The 21,218-nt window shown below is 45.8% G+C and overlaps 1 protein-coding gene across 1 annotated transcript in view; it reads left to right on the forward strand.

Moving 5' to 3' along the window:
- LOC119405626 (neprilysin-4-like) overlaps positions 1-21,218 on the forward strand; it is a 147,102-nt gene that overhangs the window by 59,929 nt on the left and 65,955 nt on the right. The window contains exons 3-6 of the mRNA XM_049419466.1: positions 8,410-8,558; positions 12,919-12,969; positions 15,910-16,071; positions 18,917-19,113. Of these exons, the coding sequence (XP_049275423.1) occupies positions 8,468-8,558; positions 12,919-12,969; positions 15,910-16,071; positions 18,917-19,113 (501 nt within the window). The 5' untranslated portion in view covers positions 8,410-8,467. The remainder of the gene's footprint in view (positions 1-8,409; positions 8,559-12,918; positions 12,970-15,909; positions 16,072-18,916; positions 19,114-21,218) is intronic.

Below are 21,218 nucleotides of genomic sequence, written 5' to 3' on the forward strand. Positions count from 1 at the left end.
AGCTAGAACGAGATAGAAGCAGACAGGCAAAACCGACAGAAAAACAGGGAGCAACACAGAAAGAGAAAGAAAGGGCGAGAAAGAAGCAGAGAGAGAGAGAGAGGGAAAGAGATAGAAAGAGGAAGTGATAAATAAAGAAAGACAGAGAGAGGGGGATTAAGGGAAAAAGGGAAAGAAAGATAGAAATAGCGAAAAAGAGAAAGAGATAGAGAGAGAAAGAAAGAAATAGAAACAGATACAGAAAAGAGATACAAGCAAAAGAGCGAAACAGAAGAAAGAAAGAGTGAAATAAAGAAACAAGGAAGGCCACCCAGCTCCGCTCTTCCTTGAGGCTTGGCGCCACTAGTGCGAGTGAGGAAAAAGCTTTATTGAACATATCCGGCGTCACTGAGCGGGGGGGGGGCTACAAGCACCCCGGCCTAGGTGACGGCCTCGAGTCCGAGGGTCCGGGCGGCATCCTGGGCGTGCCGGACGGCCCACAGTTGATCGGCAAGGTCGTGGCTCAGCAGAGCCGCCTCCCATCGCGCCTCGCGGTTCGAGACTGCCATGTCTACCGGGTTCGTAGGGGTCTGCTGCTCGCTACCGGTACACTTCCACAGCATGTGCTGCAGCGTCGCTCTGGCTCCGCACGCTTTACACGCGTCGGACGTATAAATGTCGGGGTAGCATTCGCCTAACGCTTCACGACAATGAAAAAAATTACCGCAGCTTCGCACTAGTGGCGAAGGATCACGTACCCGAATCCGGTGATCCTTCGCCACTAGCGCGAAGCTGCCGTAATTTTTTTCATTGTCGTGAAGCGTTAGGCGAATGTGCGCAAGCAGGGATAAAGAAATATGAAGTTTTTAAAAGCCTCTCTGCGTGTGCATCCTGGCCGCACTTATATTTATTGTGACAGTAAGTATACGGATGCTCAAGCGAACTTGTGCGGCTCCCGTTGTCGTCGGCGTCGGCGTTGCCGTGCTGTCCTGCAGTCATAGACGCGCGTACGGCCCGCGCGTGGATGACTGCAAAAGCCCCGCAAAGACGCGCAGTACGCTTTTACGATATCACGGAGCACTATCTCAGAACAATTGCCCTATTGTCTATCTCCCAATAGGCGATTTATTTGAAAATGTGGCTCAACAAACCAAGAAAACACTAATGTTTGAAATATACGAATTCTTACATAAACTGAGTGAGTAATGGATAGTACTGGCAAACAAATCGGCGTTTTCCTATTGTTGTATTGTTGTATCAAATTTAACAGCTCAAGCAGACAAAGAGTACAGGCGACTGCTCTTGGAAAAGGGACGCCTTCCATTATTCGGTATCCCGCAAGCTCCGTCACTGGTAACGCGAACTTGGTGAACACGCCGTGTTCGTAACGTGGAACCCCATCAAGGCCGTTTTGGGCTAAATCCCAAAACATTGTAACAAGGAGCGTCGTACATTTAGTTATCCGTTTTTCTGGGAAGCTTATCACTCTTGCGGCAGCTCGTAGCACAGCCCTGTCTCCTCGCGGCCCCGTAACATTAAATTGACGCTCGAAAGTAAGACACTGCAGATACAAAACTTGAACCTAAAGACAGTAAGTGAGAATGCAGATGCTAGTCAATACTGTAACTCATCGCAGGTTAAGGGAAGAGTGAGGTCGTGCGGTCGGCTAGCAAAGAAGTGCCGCGTTGCCGATTGCGGAGGAGAATGCACACACGCCTGAGAGTGCATTGAGGTCGTTTCTTTTTTCTTTTTCGTATCGGTAATGGGAGTGTGTGTTTTGTACGAGCGATGGCTGAGCGCCGTTTGGTAACGGGAGAGGCAAAGGCTATAAATTGCAAGTTGTAGGTTCTCTTGACGGCACTTAAAAAGGGCGCCCCCCCCCCCCCCACACACACACACCGAGAAGCAGGTGTGCGCGTTGACTCAGCTGTGGTCTTTAAGAAAACAAGCCGTTACGCCACCCGGGCAATGTTTTACCGCCGGGCACGATTCGACCCGTAGTCTATGTAGTGACGTTTAGTTTCTTTATTTGAAAGCGTGTGAGTGATACGTCATCACAGCTGGTGGAATGAAAGGCCTGGCGGTACGCAAGGGCGTTAGAGTTTGAGACTGTTGAAAGAAACACAATTAGGACGTGTTTCATGACACTCGGTCAGAAGGTGCAGGACTTTGCAGCAGCGGGAACGTAACTTGGCACCTCTGCTTTCTACCTACAACGGAAGGGAAAGTCACATGCATACTGGCGGTTCTGAGCTCTCCTTGCGGGCGTTAGTGTTTGTTTGCTTCGTTCAACTACACTCCTCGCTTCGCATTCAATGATCATCACAGCCTGTCGATGACAACGTGCTTCCGGATTGCAATCCCGGTCTTGGAGGCCCGGTACCAGTTATAGGTGGGTGCGAAATGGCTCTAATTTGTGTTTCGTTTATGTTAAAATGACGGAAAGCGTCTTTTGTTTTTCTGAGTCCTCTGCTGTATCATAGTCCCTTGAGGTGCGAAATGTGATGAACTGTCGGTAAATGTATGAAATTTACGCGAAAGAATTCCGAGGCACTCGATAGTATACCTAAAGAAGGAAAAGATGGCAATACGTTGTTTTGGTTATGTCTCAGTACTTATTTGTTATCAGCGTGTAATTAAATATCTAATTATGCTGTGGTAAGCCTTGTTCCACTTTTGCACAAAAAAGAACCAAATATTAGGCTCCAATTGCATGCGCAATTCGCCTTTAGTTGTATCTACTTCGAGCAAACAAAAATCATACTTTTAACGTTGGTCCTGGAACGCCGTTTAACATCGACCCGTCGTAGACGCCGTCGTGGACCGACCCATCGAGCATTGTAGAGCCTTCACTAAAGTGTCGAATGCAGTTATACGCAGCACAGTGAGGTTATATGAAGACACGTTTACTGTGCAGGATGTTAAATTCATCCAATGCGCATTGTATCTTCCTCTTTCTTGGACACTAGTCCGAAAATTTGGCTAAAACAAGTTGCGCCCTCATTGGGGAGATTGCTCCTCAAGGGATATCATGGCTAAAGTTATAGAGACGACCACAAGACCACCAAGGCGTAGGCGGGTAGATAGATAGATAGAAAAATCACTGTTTCACCACAAGGGCGAAGGAATGAATGCGATAGCAGCAAATTGTAATGTTATACGAAGTAAGACCGGCAGCTCACTCTTTTGGATCAGATATCGCGTAACTCTGCAAAACGCTGGTGTAAGAGAATACAGCCGCTCCAGGCAGAAATGCTCTTTTCGCGTTGAGAGCGTTAAGCGTTGAGTCTCCGCGTTGAGAGCGCAACACGTAGAATAGTGTACGAGCCGTGAACTGATGCTTGCCGAGATAGCACGCGCGCTAGCGATCGCGAGCGCGCCCTTAGAATCAAAGTTCAGAGTTGCTGCTCGAGCGACACCCCCGCGTCTTTTCATGCTCGTTGAAGACGGGTGGGGTGTTTCCTGTCTGCTTGAGTATTCGATGGCAGGAGTTACAGCATGCGCCCTTCGAGCGACGGAGATGGGCCGGCTTGTTTGATCTCCGCTTCAGCAGCGCTCGTCGCTTCAGCAGTGCCCCCACTTGCCCGCTTTTACCCGCGGTTAGAAAATGCGATGCTGGGGGGAACTTATCAATTTGGACTTTTAGGGAACATTACGGCGACGGCGATGGCGCCAACTCACCCAAATTTCGGTTTTCCCACTTTTCTACAATCGCAGACGGTCATCGAGATCAGTGGTCCTAGCCACGCAGGCCGGAATATCGCTAGCGGAGCGCGCAACACATCGCTCCAGGCCTCTAGGTGGCAGAAGTTTTCTTTACCCCGCTCCCATTTACTCAACTCCCCTTTAGAATAAAACAATTGGAAGACGCTTGAGCTTCGCTTTCAAGAGTAGAACGCGATAGCGTAGTCGAGTCCAGCAGTCACAGCCTTCTTAATCGGTTGCCTCGCTTCGCTTCTCGGTGGACACCTGAACCATGCCGCAGGGAAAAGAGCGTCTGTGCGAGTAACATTGGCCGTTTAAAACTATCCTACAATGCTTACTGCAAGTACAGTTGCGAAGTGCCCACTACGTCATAATTCCTTTTTTTTTTTTTGCGAGTCAGCGAAGTATCCACACGCGTCCGTAGGGCAACACGCCAACCTACGCAGGTGCTCACTTAGTTGATGCTTTTGGTGCTGCTGATGATGAAGCATGTCTGGGTCCTTTGTAATGGTTGGGCCTCTAAACCCCTCACTCTTTGTGCAATTCTCAAGTCCTGACGCCTGGCGCGATTCTACGCGTGTGCCACGGAACGCTACATGCGTTAAGGAGATTCCTCGCATTACAAGACATTTGTATAGTTTTTTTTTTCGGAAGCAGTTTGAAGCAGTGGCTTGGTTTTGTGGTGGACCACGTGCTTGCCACGCTGAAGGCCTGGATTCGATTCCAACTCAAACCAGAGTCTTTTTTGCTATTTATTTATTTGTTTCTAGAATTTTCGCTCACGGACAACGCTGATTTTTCGCTCACAGCCAACAACGCCAACACCAGAATTTCTGCGAAGTGAGCCCTTTAACGCAATCGTGTTAATAAAGGTTATCCCTCCGTAACTAAAGAAAACACTCACTAACAGGCTGCGTTAGCAGTGGTTTAACGCCTAACATTGGGAATTGGTGCAGCTTGATTGGTTGGTTGGTTGGTTGGCTCCTGGGGGTATGGCTAAACCAACACGGGGGATTGGCCGTGACTAGTGCGGCAGTAAAAGTTTCGGTTTCGTTTGTCTCCATGGAGAATGGCTAATACCCACACGGGGGTTCACCACAGTGTCGATTATAAACCTAAATAGGTGAAAAGCATTAAATAAAGTAAAAGTTGTTGGCACCGTTGAATACTTTCTTCATCTTTTACTTTTATTCCCGATCAAGCAGCCGTGCTCGCCAACTGCGTCGTTCCCCTTCCGGGTCACGAGCGTCAAAAAGAACGGTAGAGGAAGAAGTGATGCTCATACGCGTGTAGGGTTTTCTGCTGCCACAGATTTCAGATACCTTATTTCCAAACAGTCTCCGGACGTTATTTTATTACAAGAAACTTGGTTATCATGTGGTCAAAAATTTCATTCAGAAAATTAAAATATTTTCATTTGGACATGAATACTAGAGGTGGAGGATTAGCGTTTTTTATATCATGAAAAACTTTGTCATAAAGCTAACATTGTCTTCCAGGCAACAACATGCGATCATGAAGTTCTAGTATTGGAACTTTTACTTCCAGGCAGCGCGGTATTCTTGATGAAGGTATTCTTGACGCCACTCAGAGCTTCTGTAGAGTGAACACACTATTCGTGGGTGACTTTAATTCGCATCATGTATCTACATTTATACGAGGTAATACGAGATCTGTTTTAGGCTTATCATTCGCTAGCTCAAACCTTCTTATCTCGTCTTGGGCTGTGGTTGATAGTGCAACTAGTAGTGATCACTGCCCAATAGTGATTGACATTAATTATTCCTAGGTCCCACTGAATTATGAGAATCACACTTTTGTAGACTGTTCGAAATTAAAAAAAAATTTGTAGCCAGCTTTGTCCTCTTTGACTAGCTCGGAAAATGACATTAAAGCCATGAGTTTTTGTTCGGTATTAAAAAGCACTGTGAAAAAATCACAGTTCACTATAGCCTCAGCGAAAGGGAAGCCTGGTGTCTGGTAGGATTCAGATTGCGAACGAGAATGCAGGCGCAAAAAGGGCGCATGGAAAAAGCTTCTTATTAACCAGTGCCCTAATTGGAGTAATTATAAGTTCCCGAAAGTTTTTTTTAAAGAACTGTTTGCATGGTGAAAGCTAAACATGACGAAAACCGTTATACCTTTCTCTCAAAAAGTAGGAACAGAAACGCTCTTTTTGGATTTCTTAGGGCTCGTAAGGTTATTTCTGCACCCATCAACTTAGAGTCTGTTGTACTAACTCCCAATGAATTGGCAGATTTATTAGATGGAATTACATTACGATAACAAAAGCGCTTCACCTCTCAATTACAATAATTTTCCCCAAAACCTTCCTGTGTGAATGATTTCATCAGCGTTACTATAGAAGCACTTGTGCATGTTTTTCAATGACTCCCCAATTCAGCTCCTGGTCCAGACGAAATTACGACAAGCATGCTACAATTGATATTTGTGGTGTCGCCTCAGGACCTACTTAATTTTCTCAACCATTCACTCGGAAATAGCTGAGTTCCTGCAGATTAGGGAATTGCAAAAATAATTCCCCTACTCAAAAAACAAGGAGTAGGTGCGCATATTGATAATATAAGACCTATCGTACTAGCTTCGCATGTTATAAAATTAGTAGAAAGAGTATTATATATTAAAATCATCAAATTTATAGCAGATAACTCAACATTGAGCCCATTTCAGATAGGATTTAGACCTGGATACTCCATATGGTACGCACATGTAGATTTAGAGGGACGTATTACGCTTGCTCGTCACAAGCGGCAATATGCAGCATTAGTAACTCTGGACTTGGCTAAGGCATACGACAGTTTAGAACATGCCACCCTACTGATCTTATTAAAAAGGTTGAACTTCCCACAGTATATTATTAATTTGTTGTATGAGTTTCTAAAGGATAGGAAATGTCATTGTTCGCAGCGTGGCTTATCTTCCCCAAAATATAATCTGTCCAGAGGGGTGCCTCAAGGTTCCGTTCTCTGCCCTTTTTTATTTAATATTTTATTAAGCTCAATTCCATTGCACAATAACGTTCAAGTGCATGTATATGCGGATGACATTGCGTTCTTCCCTTCTGCATCTGATATTCACGCACTGCATGCAACATTACAATCATATTTTGGAACTTTATAGAGTTATGGTTTGAACAGATTCGAATGACCCTAAGTGTTAGCAAACGTTCCTTGATTGTTTTTCCTTTGAATGCCCCTATTAGCATTTCAGTGCAGTATCGTCAAGAAATGATTCCCCAAAATGACTGCGTTCAACATTTAGGTTTACTTTATGATGAAAAACTAAGCTGGCGAAAACTCTCAGTAAATGGTTCGGCAGTTGATACAGTTACTGATTCGCTATCTGTATGTACTTCTATCACTTCACCTTCTCATTCCGTGTCTTCTATTCCGAATACATTCACACCATTATCCCGTAAAAACATGTGTACAGTGCGGTTTGCAGCTGCCGTTTTCGCTCTTGTCAGTACATCAGCTTGGCAAGGTAGTGTAGCCTGCTAATCAGGCTAGACAAAACTGTTTGTGAAACGCCTGTGCTGCGGCCAGATACGCGTCGTTCGAGAGCTCCGAGCTGTATCCTCCTTTAAGCTGAACATTTTGACAGATTTGCCTGTCTGGTTGGGTTAATTAAGACTTTCAAAGGGCTCCAACCAAAAATGGGTTTATTTCCCGACGTTTTAGATGTGAAGCATCTTATGGCGGAGTTCAATCCGGTGGTGGTGGTGGTGCGCGGCGTGACCACTCTTACTGCGCATGCGCAAGCCCTCTCCACACACCTCTCCCTCTCCACTCCCCTCTCCATTCCCCTTTCCACTTCCCATTCCCCGCCCCCTTTCCCCTTACCCTCACCCTCTCCACTTCCCCTCCCCTTTCCCTCTATCCCAACCCCCTCTCCCCCTCTCCACTTCCGCTCTCGCCTTTGCCTCTCTCCCCTCCCCATCTCCCCTCCTTCTCTGAAACGCAGGCTCGACATGCCGAAATGCTGCTTCGCGTCACCTCATGGTCCCCTTTAGCGGGAAATGGTGTGATTTTTGCATATGTCATTGTTATTAGTTATACCTGGTTACTGCACTGCACTAGTGGAGTGTATCACTTTTCTTTCAGTAAACACATATCCACCCCTGACCTCATGCTTTTAGTGTCTCAGATGTCACGGCGAAGGATGGAGTTTGCATCTTCTGATGCATTATCGACAGTTTTATTTTGTAATACTTCGAGAAACCTTGGCTCTCGAAGGTAAGAAAAAAGTTTTAACTGGTTACATAAAGAAGACTCACACAAGTAGAAATGGACATAGGAATAATTGGTGTCGTCTTTCCTACTCTTTTGGTGCAATCTGTAAAGAAAGCTTGGTAACTCGACCGCTGTAACCTACTTGATTTGTTCCAGAAGTGAGATGTACTGATGTGTGGCTTCACCTAATGCATCTAATTATTGCATGCACTGCATAAATTTAACGGCCGTTTCACCTAACCGCATCTAATAATTACGCGGAGTGCGTACATTTAACAATACGGCTTCGCGAATGCATGTAATCATTGCGTGCATTGTATGTATTTAACGGCGCAGTTCCGCCTAGTGAATCTAATCATTACATGCATCGTATACATTTAATGGTATAGACTCGCCTAAAGCATGTAATTATCACAAGGAATGTATATATGTTACAGTAAAATGTCTTATAAAATGCACATGCGCTTCGCAGGCCTTATGAGGACGAAGACCTGTGGACTCTCCGAGTCTAAGCTGGTGGCCTCACCAAGATGGCGCGAAGCGTGTGGAGTAGCCTAATTTTCTTCACTTTCATGCGGGTAGCCATCTCCGACTACTCCTTTGAAGAAAGGCATTCGCAAGGTAAGATGAGCTCACTGCATTCGGCGTTGTCTGCCAGCAGGTTGACGCTTGCGCGATGTCCTGGAAGAAAACCAGTATGGCGATTTTTTTTTCGTTCAATATTTCAAAATGACATCGGCACAGTTGTCCTCCTGTCAGCTTCTGCTAAAGAAATTACAGATCCTTCGCGCATCTTCGACGCTGGAATTCTTAATACTATACTAAAAAAAAATTGAACGCAACCCTAATCATTGACTCAGGTGTCTTGCAGTGGCACTCGCAGGTCGGCCTTCGTGTGCCCTGATGCATTCCTTCGGTTAACGTTGCGTTTTGTCGCGTTGCGGAAGCGGATCTCAGAGGCCACGCAGAAACAAGCGTGTGGTTGAGATCTGCTCTGCCAGGTGCGGCAAAGATCCCAGCTGCGCGAAAGAATAGTGTCTGCTCTTTCAATTAACTCAGTGATTTAATTTTCATTAATCATTCTGAGAGTTTATTGGCCCTTAGCTTGAGCAAACGTGTGGACAGATATCCTATGTATCCAATATAAGTCTTAATTGAACCACAACCATAGATTCCGCACCAGTATTACTTTTTAAAACAAATTTTCTGAATATTGGTAATACCGGAAGTGAGTGCTTGACCGAAAGTGCTTGGGGGAAAAACAAGAGTGTCCTTCGTTACTTGCACCGCTAATATATATGCCAATGAAACCACCGGCCCTGATCACATTCATAACTCTTTTCTAAAGCGACATGCGGAACTGTGCAGCAAGTACCTCGATTTACTTTTAGGAAATCACTTTCAACTTCTAAAGTACCGAACACTCGGAAAATTGCAGTCTCACCATTGAACAAATTGGGAGACAGCAATGTGCCACCCCACTTAAGGCCCGTATCCTTACCGAGCGCATCAATATACACTCTGGGAGGAAGCCAGTCTGCGTTCTCTCCCCTTTTCCTTCTTTTTATCTCCATTTCCTTTCCGCCAGTGCAGGGTAGCGAAACGAGCTCGTGTTTGGTTGACATCTGTGCATTTCCATTCCTTCGTCTCTCCCCGCCCTCTCTCCTTCGCGTGCAAACTATGCATTGTTTTGTTGCTTCGTTGTTCATAAAGGAAGACGATCGCAGGCAGGACACCGAGAAAGACGGAGTGAGAGAGGCTTGAAGATGACGAAAAGTGCTGTCAGTAAAGTGCAGTGCGCGAATCGGCGCAGCAAGCAATCATTAGCATGTAAGAGGGACACGGCATCTATAGGCATTCGCAGAAAGGGGGTAGCGGGGCCGCTGACCCCCTTAGTCATCTGAGGGTGGGGGGGGGGGTAAGATTGCCCTACTAGCCAATGGCTATGGGTGTAACCAGTGTTGTGTATTTTCATTTAATAAGAAAACTTGAAATAAAAAATGATTGATTGATTGACTGACACGTTTACTCAGTCGTACCTGTTATATGTTATCGTTCATAGTGCAAGGTTACGTCATGTAAGTTTTTTGTCGATAATGATGGGTGAGGACCACTGATGTTGCATTCCAGAAGCTGTTTACTACTCATTTGTACCGCCGGCAACCCGGGGACGGAAGGCAGGCCGTTGTAAGATGCACTTTATCGCTTTATTTTCATTTTTAAATCTACTGCGAAGTTTTTTTTTTTTCGGACGCGACCAACGGGGGCGTAGGGGGAATACACTGCTGTGAGACTTCGTCCCTTGTAATGGGGAACCCTGCGTGTGCCTATATGAACGCGGGCCTTCCGCTTCAAACGAATTTAGCGCTGCCGAGGCGTCGAGCGATTCAGCATGCGAGAAGCAGTTCTGAAACGAGCGTGACCAGCGGAATACCGAGTTTTTAACGAAAAACAATTGACGCACGTGAGTGAGGAACCGTCTCGGAACTCGGTTGAGAGCTTTGGTTTAGGCGACTCCGGCACCTGCTCACAATACAGGCACGAAATGAAGCGAAGGAAAGATCAAGAAAGGCGTACCAGAAGACGCTGCGGACGCGCCGGCGACAGCCACGACCAGCGTTGCATTGTTATGTTCCAGATGGAAGCTCCAGAGCCAAGCGCAAACTACGCCAGTGCACACATCGACCGCCCTCTTCAACAGTCCCGAGCAAAGGCTGGTCTAATTAGCAGTTAACGGCCTACAGCTCATTCCAGGACCTTAACGAGTGCGTTGGCAATTCGGGAAAGCGCGGTGACCACCTCTGTATCTGGTGACATCGTCCCGACGACTACTGGAGATGTAGAACTACCAGACAATGCCATCCTGGAGGCAGATCACGTGAAAGACCGCAACAACCCCAAAGACCAGGACTAGACCTTAAAACAGGCGCAGCAGCTGAACCATCCCCGGCCAGCATGCTCTAAGGGAAAATTTATTGCGTTACCATCCGAGACATATTAAAAATAGCCGTTTTCACCGGGCCTGCTGACGAGGTAGTTCTACTTTGAATAGAGAACCTAACTTTATCCGGCGGAAAATTTGAAATTCTGCGAGTCCAGACAGAGGAAACTTCAGAATTCCGCGGTAACATTGGACAGACGTCAGATATATGTAACAGTTTATTTATCAAACACTTTTGTCCTCCAAACGTGCTTGCATTAATTCAAAACTGAAGGAAGCGGCTGTTGCTGAGCATCAGTTGATGCTTTGTACTTTCTACACTAAGAGAATGACCCTTGTGGGACACAATGTGAACGCCTGAACGGTCTCTCCGAGTCAACAGAGTTCATCGACATTGGGAGGTATTTAAGGGCAACGGAAGAAAGTTCTGTAGTCTGGTGTTACATCCCTGCCAAGAACATAAAATCTATACCTGGCGTTTTTTTATTTGGAAATAAGTGGTGCTAAGTCCCTGTTACTAGCAGCGTTCAAGAGGGCTGTAATTCGTTCATGCCGAAAAATATGACTGAGCTGCGGGACGCAAGCTTGGAGTTCTTGAAGGCTTGTTTTGGCAGTAGTGGCTATAGAGTGATCAAATTTTGATACATGACGGCATGCGCCGAGGTTACTGCGGGCCGAAAAAACGGAAATACTTGGGGCGCACTACAAGGACAATGACACCTGGGCATCGCAGTTCATGAAGAGGGTTGACTTGACCATGACCACAGGCCCTATCTTTCCGCGATCCCGCAGTGAGGTTTTATTCGATTCGAAATTGAACTCGAATTTTCGCACACTCCCAGTTTTCCCGTATTTCCGCGTAAAAAACGTAAATTCTACAATTTTGTCGTGGATTCGCAGAAAGCTAGGACTTCTAACCACGGTTTGTACCAAATGATGTTGGCACACTTTTGAGAGACAAAGGATGTGGGCAATGCTAACAGTGACTAGCTGTACCAACCGTATCTCGAAGTTAGTCGCATCGACTGTGCCACGGAACAACGTCATAATGAAGGTGTTGCCGGCGGAGAAAACGCTTGCAAGCTCAGTAATAATGAATGCCTTTTCCAGGGAAGATGGCCAAGTGCGGTGCTGTGAAAAGAGTGATGACAGTGTTTCACCCCTCCTTATATATATATATATATATATATATATATATATATAGTATATATATATATATATATATATATATATATATATATATATATATATATATATATATATATATATATATACATATGTATATATAGATATATAGATATATGAGGAGGTTCTGCACTTTAGAGTATAAGGGGGATGATTTGGAGTTTACTGTATGTACTCTTCTGGGGGAGCTCTGTATGCTGCGGACCCTAAAACTGCGACGTCAATTCTGCGGCTCGGGCCTGTGTTGAAATATGTGGTCAGAAGAAGAGGTTGATGATTTAGAACATTATCTGCTCATCTAGGAGACAATAGTGAGGTAGTTCCAGTAAAATGTTTAGAAAAGAAAGTAAAGCGACCCTAACGGAAGATTTATGGGTCTGAGAGTGGCACTCGCACTGACGGTGTTGGTGAACTTATGATTAACTGTGAGCCTACTTTTTTTTCTTTTCAGTCGATGTATTGAGACTCGCCCCCCTCCCCCTCTCCTCTCACCGAAAGCTTTCTGCACCTAACGTGGTTTTTCGCTGCCTCTAGCATCGGCAGAGCATTTCGCTGCCAAAGCATTACGAGCTTTCCGTCTTATATGAAGCCATAGTGACGTCACGATGCCGTCATTTAGCGAGTAAGCGAATTTTTGCATAGCATAGCGGGGATCTGGACTCGGTGAGCCTCGCTGCCATGGTATAGCATATACCATAGCTCATTGCACAGTTGACGCGGCATCGTAACCTCAGCTGCTGGAGGAAATAATGCATACATTTGAATTGAGCTGTTGGCTAACCACATGGCCTAAGGTTACCGCTAATTGGGTGATTTATTCCGGATAAATGCTGCTTTCTTTTTTCTTTTTTTCAGAGAGCACGCGAGATTACGACGTCTGCAGGACTAAAGTATGCAGAGAAAAGGGTGAGCGCGCTTTCCTACATAACAGCGAATGTATGCTTCATAAACGACCATGCGCAGTAGTGCTTGACATGAAATATTCGATTTTACAGCAAAGCCATAGGCTAAGCAATTGGTTACTTAGCGTGGACTTTATCCCGTTTCGACAAAAAAAGCACGCGTGCACTTTCACTTGAATGTACGAAAAAGATATATGCGGACTTTTAGCCCATAAAAATAACGAGTGACGTTGCTTCAGAACAACCACGTGATATGCTTACCACCTAAAAATTACTACCACGTTACGTAATTACTACCACGTTGGTACCACGTAATATTATTACCACGTAGTAATTAATATGCTTTGCGTATTTTCACAATATTCACGACAATATTGCGCGACAGTATTCACCAGGAAATGTTCAAGTTTGCGGCATTTAGCGCTACACATTTTGTCATGCTAATGGATTTGGGAAAGAACTATTTGTGGTAAACTATTTTATATTTGATTTATTTGCTAAGTTCTGCACAGGACGTGATCTTGTTGGGGCGTGCATTGGAAGACGCACTCTCATGATTCAAGCTTTGGCATCGAAGAATTATACAGGGTCATTTGCGTAGACTATAGACTCTTAGCATAAGTGTGGTGAGTAGGGCAGTATATTGTAAACAAAGACCAGGCACACAAGTTTTTATAAGGACCGGTGATGCACACGCAGATGTCTGCCTGGTGATACAGCAATGCAGACACGTAGCAAGGCTTTACACGTGAGGCAGTCGTTACCATAGATCAACAGATTGCTAAAAGTTCTTGAGAAACCCGGAAAAATATCTAGGATAAATAAGATGAGTAGCAACTTGTCTTTGTAAGCAGATTTAGTAACGTCATGTACATAAGAATGAAAAGACCGGTAGAGAAAAAGTGTTCAGAGAGCATATGGACGATTTTTCATGACATGAGTAGCAATTGGGTATTCCTAATTTTCTATTTTCTTGTTACCGCAAAAATATTGTTCGCTGCCACGGGTAATGCATGTCGTCTCAACCAGAGTAAACAGGAAGCCTTGTACTATAATGTTCTTGTACTATAATGGAGTTCTTGTACTGTAACGTTTATAACAATATTGTAGCAGTAAGAAAGAGCTCATTATTGTACTATGTATCGGCATCCCCAGAGGTGCACATGAAAATCGGTATGAAAGCAACCGCATTGTTCGACTGATGTGGGAAGCATTCGCTCTAGGCGCATCTTATTGTCGATTTCGTTTGAACTTTCGTTCTACGCTCTTTTCATCTGTTCCTTAAAACGCTGCAGTAGCATCGGAAGTCGAAGCCTTCCTCCAAGTTTAGTTTTGGGGAAAACACTAATGGCATCTTCGAAAAGTGCTTTAGGTGTCCCACAGAGTTTCGTTGTTCGGTGTGTTGCGCATACTCAGCCATAAGTACTAAATTGTCTGCAAAGAAGCGACTATCATTCCACAAAGAGCCTGTTGAATCACGGCCGTAGTATTTTTTTCTGTATCATAGTCCGCCGTATCATGTCACCGAACAAAATATTCCATAGTCTTTGACCCCAGAAGAAACAAAAGCAAATATAAGTAAAACATATGTCACATGTTGATTTAATTATCAAGAGGCACTATCACGAAGGCTCAATGGAGACACCAAAAAGATGGATTGGATGGCCATGCACAACGGTGGCACACCACTTTCTTGGAGTATACGCTGCATTCTTCATCGGGTCCCAAATAAAAAAAAAAGCTATGTCCAGGAAAGTAGTTGAAAAGGGCCTAGTTTCCTGGCTACAGATAGCACTTTGCGCTGGCCCTTATTAAGAGTGAATTGGTGGTAACAGTTACGGAAGGAGAGATCTGGTTTTTTCATTTTTCGAAGGAAAAAAAATAAGGTTTGCTGTGCCACCCTTGCTTTTTGATATTGTTGTGACCTTGTTGTCATCGCTCGTTTCAATATCCTCAACAGCGTAACAGCGGAACTTCCGGTAACCATCACTTGAGGGGTTGTCACGTGACATGAGTAGAAACGTCACGTGTGACGTCATTGGTAGAGCGGTACGTCGCTGTCCACACAGGTTCTGGCAGTAGTGATGCCGGCAAAATAGTGAGGACTGCGAAGCATCTTCGCCTAGGGTGCCGGCTACCCAGGGCCAACGGGCCAACCAATGATGCATGGGCAAAACAGCGACACTTACGCGACGTCAGGCAGAACCTTCACCTTTCATTCAAATTTGAAGGCGATGGTATGACCTCATGCGTGACGTTTCTGCTGAGGTCACGTGGCTCGCCAGCGTGTGACGACGACCGGAAGTTCCATTATTGCGCTCCTTACGATGTGGGAACACGCGTGGAGGAAGAGAAACGAGAAGTGACCATCGCGTTCAGCTGGCCTCGGAGAAGAAGACGAAGCAGCAGCATGGCTCAAGGCACGCGAGGGTTAAAACGCTCTGGCTTTTGGTCTGGCTGGACGTGGCTGCCGCTACCGCTTCGCTTCGCGCGCGTGCCAATAAAGCAGCGACGACGGGACGGCCTTGCCGGCCACCGTCAAGTCTCCGTGCTGAACAGGAGCATTACGTTACGCAGCCAGCCTTGGCAAGCCAACCCGTTTTGAAGCCGGCAGTGTCGGCCCTACAAGTGACTTTTCGCGGTGAGATCTCGCATTAAACGAGATTTGCCGACACGTCGGTGCGTGGGGCCCGGTAGTATTTAATGGAAGCGTACTCGCTTGCCGCAGTTCGGCCGGCTCACGGAGGTGGTTCAAGAACAGAGCTTAACCGAGAGTACGAAAACCTACCGGACGCTCTGAAGCTTTGATCACGTGTCGGGCCGACACAGTGCGCGGCAGTCTCATTGTGCAGTGCTAGCAGTGCTAGATCCTATCTTTTTTCTTCCTCCATGGGAACACGCCGGTACGTCGCTTGATATTTGTCAACTGTACTAATGATTTCAGCCAATGAAATAAAGAAGACCTTGAGCGAAACAGTGAGGCCGTGCGACGACTTTTACAAGTATGTGTGCAGCGGATGGGAGCAGGCGAACGAAATTCCCAGTGACAGAGTTACGTACGGCGCTTTCAAGCAAGTGGAAGAAAAACTCTTCAAGGACTTGAGAGGTGAGAATTATGACATGTTGGCATCCGAGACCGCGGCTTTCGCTTCTTCAAAGCTGCGATGGCTTCTGTCTGTGTCTGGTTCGTTGCTAGAGGAGCGTATTGATTCATTGCTAGCCCAGCATTGCCACAAGTACACTCTAAGAAAAGAAACAGTCTTTTGACTCCTTTCGGGGAGTCCTGCCACGTATATGACTCTCTTTAAAGAGGCACGTCAGCTCTCTTCGGAGAGTCGTGTGTTTAAAGAGACACGAGAATTAACGTGTCTCTTTAAACAGAATCAAGTAAAGACTCCCCAAAAGGAGGCGCACGCACTCTTTTATTTCTTACGCTGTATTCCAGCGTTCAGTTACTCTGCCGCTGATTGGTTCAAGAGCTTTGAGACTCCAGTCACGGAGCTGAAGAATCGGTCAGAGAGTGACTTAGCCAAACATTCGATTTCCGACCAACGCGATCACTTGCGACCATTTCGGACCATTTATTATCTGATGTGAATGCGCCCTCTGACTAAGTGCGATGTTCATAATTTTGAGCAGATGTGTTGCTGGGCTTGTCTCATAGTTGTGAAGGGTGCGAGCTTGGACAGGACGGTGGAGAGGCCGCACGATACAGTCTGAGAAAAAAAAATGAGTATGCGCTACTCTTTTTCGGTGAGTCGTGACTTCCAGAGAGTTAACGTGTCTTTCTAAAGAGAGTCATATACGTGGAAATTCAGGCGTACAAAAATGCGTAAAAGTGCAGTATTGTTTTCTTACAATATAAGAACTAACTCGCAGCTGAAGTTTGTTCTGATCATACAACGCACATATTCAAAGCTAGAAAGTTGCGCAGACCGCATACGAACATCAGGGGCCAGGAACAACAGCAGTCTCGCAGTGAATAAATGGTTCTAATTTTGTATGCATCGCATGTTTTCCTTTGTTGTTGCTTTTTGTTTGCTTTGATCCTCCTTTAACCTGCCGTTTTTTTCACATCGACGTCACTTCCACCTGCACTTCCGTGACATCCGTCGGTATTCACAGTATGAGAGCCGTAACGCTGTGCATGTGGATCGTCTTACAGAGATACTCGGCGAGATGCCTGTTCGCGAAGGCCGCGGCCAGACCATCACCGATAAACTGGGCATCGCGTACAGAGCTTGCGCGGCCAATGGTATGTAACGATAACGCAATGTCTTGGGCACTCGTATCTTCGAGCCCTTCATCGTTTGCCCTCAATGGTTCTCGTTGTAGCTTGCAGGAGTTAAAGCTACGAAAGCTGTTGTATTCGAATACGTTTAATGCGGGGTCGCTTGCGGCACGTAAGGTTTTCTATTGTTTATGAAAATGCCAAATGGAGCCAGTTGGCATGATATTATGCTTAACTGTCATAGCGTAGTGCAGATATTTATTATCATTTTTACAGGGAAGCTGAATATGGCTAGGAGTAACCAAAATTCGCTCGTCCTATATGCGTACAAACTTTTAGCGCGTATGTGCTACAGAAGTTGGGCAATCCACTACTTACCACAGGTCCTTCGATTATGACGAAGAAGTCGTCCGCTGGCAAAAATGTGTGTGCCAGAGAAATTGGACAAATCCCACTACTCACCACTGGTCCACTAAATATGAAAAAGGGAACACACGAGCGGCAAACACGAATTAAGATTTCTGGAAGACGGAAAAACTAATAATTGAGAAAGAGTTTAGGGAACCGTCGGGATTAACCCAGTGATAAACTCCGGGGCCGTACATTTCAGCTTAGCCGGTTAGCCATCTGCTCTAGTTGCGGTATCACAACTAGTGTTGCGATACCGAAACAGAAACGTATGTACAAAAGGGAATAGAGAGGGCCGCCTGACAACTGCCACCGAAAGGCGCGCTACACCTGGCTACTCTTTTGGGAGGAAGAGATATAGCAAGGGGATAAAGAGAGAAAAAAAGAAAGCATAAAAAATAAGGAATTTAACACTGAACACACACATGGGTAAAGTAGCGAAGCCAAAAGAAATACACGAGAAGGATGCCCTACAAACGGGCTGGCCATCGCAATTTCATAAAGTTAGTTTGTAAGCCAAAATGGCCCTTGGTCGCTTCGACAAGCGCATACACTCAAAGGTAGGCAATGTTCGAGAGTCATGTACTATTTTTCAATAGCGGTGTATGCTGCACAGGGAACGTGGTCAGTCTAATAGAAAGCGTTTAAGTGATACAAGGGGGGGTCTAAACTTTTTGCCCGCATCCATAGAGCCATTGCCTCCCGAAGACTATGCCATATTAACTAGCATACGCGTCTACATTGACGGTGTTCAACTGTAGTGTCGGATGAACCACAAGACGCACACGGAGGACTGCAAGACGTTCGCAAGGACGCGTAAACAGTCCGTCATGTAGACGTCCTTACTGACGTTTTTTCATCTCGGTGTCCACGCACCCCGTCCTCAAGGTCAAATTTGTACGTCCACAGGATGACTTGTTTATACGTCCTTGCGCACGTATGAACAGTTAATTTATTCTTTGAAAGACCTTGCGGACGTTTGCTTATCTTTCTGTTCACACGTCTCATTCGCGAGGTCATGTTTGTGCCTCCCCAGGATTGATTGTTTACGTGTCCTTGCGAAAGTAGGGACAGTTTATTCTGTGAAAGTCCTTGCCGAAGCTTGCGAGCACGTCTGCAGAACGCGTGGACACAAATATGAACAAAAAACAATTTTACGCATGTGTTTGTGTCCGGATAATTTATGCCTATGTTGTGTCACTATAAACCATAAAACTTAAATGAATGAGCTTCGGTAATGCAGTGTTCGAGCGAATGCTGTCGACATATGTTCTGTAGATGACTGATGGTCCCCAATTCTCTCGTATAACAGAGAACCCCGACCGGCGAAGTCTGAACGACCTGAAGGCAATATTGGCAGAAGACGGTTTCGAGGAGTGGCCCCTTGTTAGCAAAAAGAAGAAGCAATTTGGCGACTACAAAGCGGTGCTGCTCAAAACCGGTATGACACCGCTGTTCAGAATGAGCGTGACGAGAGACACGAAAGACCTTTCACGCAACATTATTCAGGTAAGCTCACTTCATAGGAATTTCGGTGACGTTCGGAAACACTTTGCTCCGCATTGAAATACAACAGTCACGTTGTAAATATAATAATACATCGCAGGGTTTTACGTCCCAAAAGCACGATACCATTACGAGAGACGCCGTAGTGGAGGGATACGGAATTTTCGGCTACCCAGCGTTCCTTAACGTACACATAAATCTAAGCACACGGGCCTCTATAGCCTTTCGTCTCCATCGAGATGTGGCCACCGCGGCCGTGGTTAGATCCCGCGACATTCGGGTGAGCAGTCAAGAACCGTAACCACTACACGAGTGCGGCGGGTCACGCTGTAAAGCATGCTTCCTGTTTCGTGTCGAATTTGTGGTGTTTGAAGCAGTCAACGATGAATTTCAAAAGGTTCGTGCTTTTTAGAGCGCAGCTCTTAGGCGCCCGTTCCTGCGTTGAGCGGTGTCGCCGTTGTCGGCGCAACCGATAGAGCGAACGAGGACGAAAGAGAGTGAAAGAGAGACTGCCCCAAGTAGTTTTCCACCATGAGAGCCAGCGAGCCGCTGTATTAGCGTCCGCAATGCCTCGTGCCTGCTCGCAATTCGCTATGTTAGCGTCTGCAATGCCTCGAGCCTGCTCGCGCTTCTTGCGACAGCGCAACGAATTCCTCTAGCGCACGCCGGGCACGACAATGTGGGTTAACCTGCGAGGCTTGGGAGAAGACGTGCGTTAGTCGAAGGGACACTTTGTGTGTGGAACGCTCTAGCAGCGGACTCTTAAAGGCCCTTTATAGTCAGGCGCAGCGTTCGCGTGAACCAGCGGCGGCGGAAGTTGGTGTCGCCAGGTTCACCACGTTACGTTGACGCGAAAATCGAGCATTCTATACCCCAACTCACGCCACGCCGCGTCGCCTTGACGCATGCGCATTTCATCAACACATGGCAAAAGAACTGATGTCTGGGCAAGTTGGAATTTGTTATGCATCTTCGAAACGGGCGGCGCAAAAACAAGGACAAAGGAAAGACTACACACCAGAGAGCGCCTTCTCACAAATAACTTTATTAGAAAGATTAGAAAGAACATACACTGTTTAAACTTTCACCAAGTATCACGTGCTCTTACATCATTGATAGCCGACAGGATACATAAACACGTGTTTCTGTAATGATTAGAAACGGTTATGAAACCATGATCACACGTACATTTTTTCTATGTGATGAAACGATTGAGGAAACAAATTTCATCGTCGACGTTTTTCACAAATGTGGTTCCGGGTTAAACTTCGCTCATGAAGTATCGCAGAATAAAGAATTACGGTTCCTAGAAGTGAAGCGTGAACTAACCGACAATCATGTTTGCTGGAATTACAGTCCAAGGTCCGAAAAACCAGTTCTTAACTTCAAATGAGCTCATTCAAAAGTCGTAAAAAATGGCATATCGTTTTCATTACTATTTTCATCCCTGTTCAAATCCTGTTTCCACAATACCGCCGAAAGCTGTGTGAAACAAATTGAGCGTCTAAGAGTGGCAGGCTTTCCAGAAAGTGCTATCAGGGCGAATGTGCAGAGGCTCCTGAAGCGTGTAAAAGTAGGAACGCTCACCAAAGATAAGTCCGTAAGAAAAGAAAAAATCACCGTAATTCCGTATGTACATAAGCTGTCGCATGCGCTCAAAAATGTAGCTGGTCGGTATAAGATAAATGTTGTTTCTTCTGCCCCCCCCCCCCCCAAATGAATAGCATTTGTGGCATAGTTGAAAGGAAACTGGCAGAAAAAAGTTCAGGTATGACAAAATAAAAAGGCTGCACTGTAAGGCACACGTCACCGTTTGTGCCTTGCGTAATGGGAGTTGTATACCAGCTTCCTTTTTCCTGCGGTCATGTTTACATTGGACAAACTGGTCGTTGCCTCAATGTAAGGCTGTCCGAACACAAGCGTTCATTGGACGGCAAATGACTACTCGCACGTTGCTCGACACTGTGCACAACACAGATACACCCCAACTTTCACAACACCATATGTTTTTTCAGGCATAACAATCAAGCTACTAGAGGCATTGTTGAGGCTCATCACATTAACAAAAAAGACAATCTATGTGTAAGCATGCCATCAATAGCACTGCA

Source organism: Rhipicephalus sanguineus, chromosome 9, assembly GCF_013339695.2.
Source record: "Rhipicephalus sanguineus isolate Rsan-2018 chromosome 9, BIME_Rsan_1.4, whole genome shotgun sequence".
Classification (NCBI taxonomy): domain Eukaryota; kingdom Metazoa; phylum Arthropoda; class Arachnida; order Ixodida; family Ixodidae; genus Rhipicephalus; species Rhipicephalus sanguineus.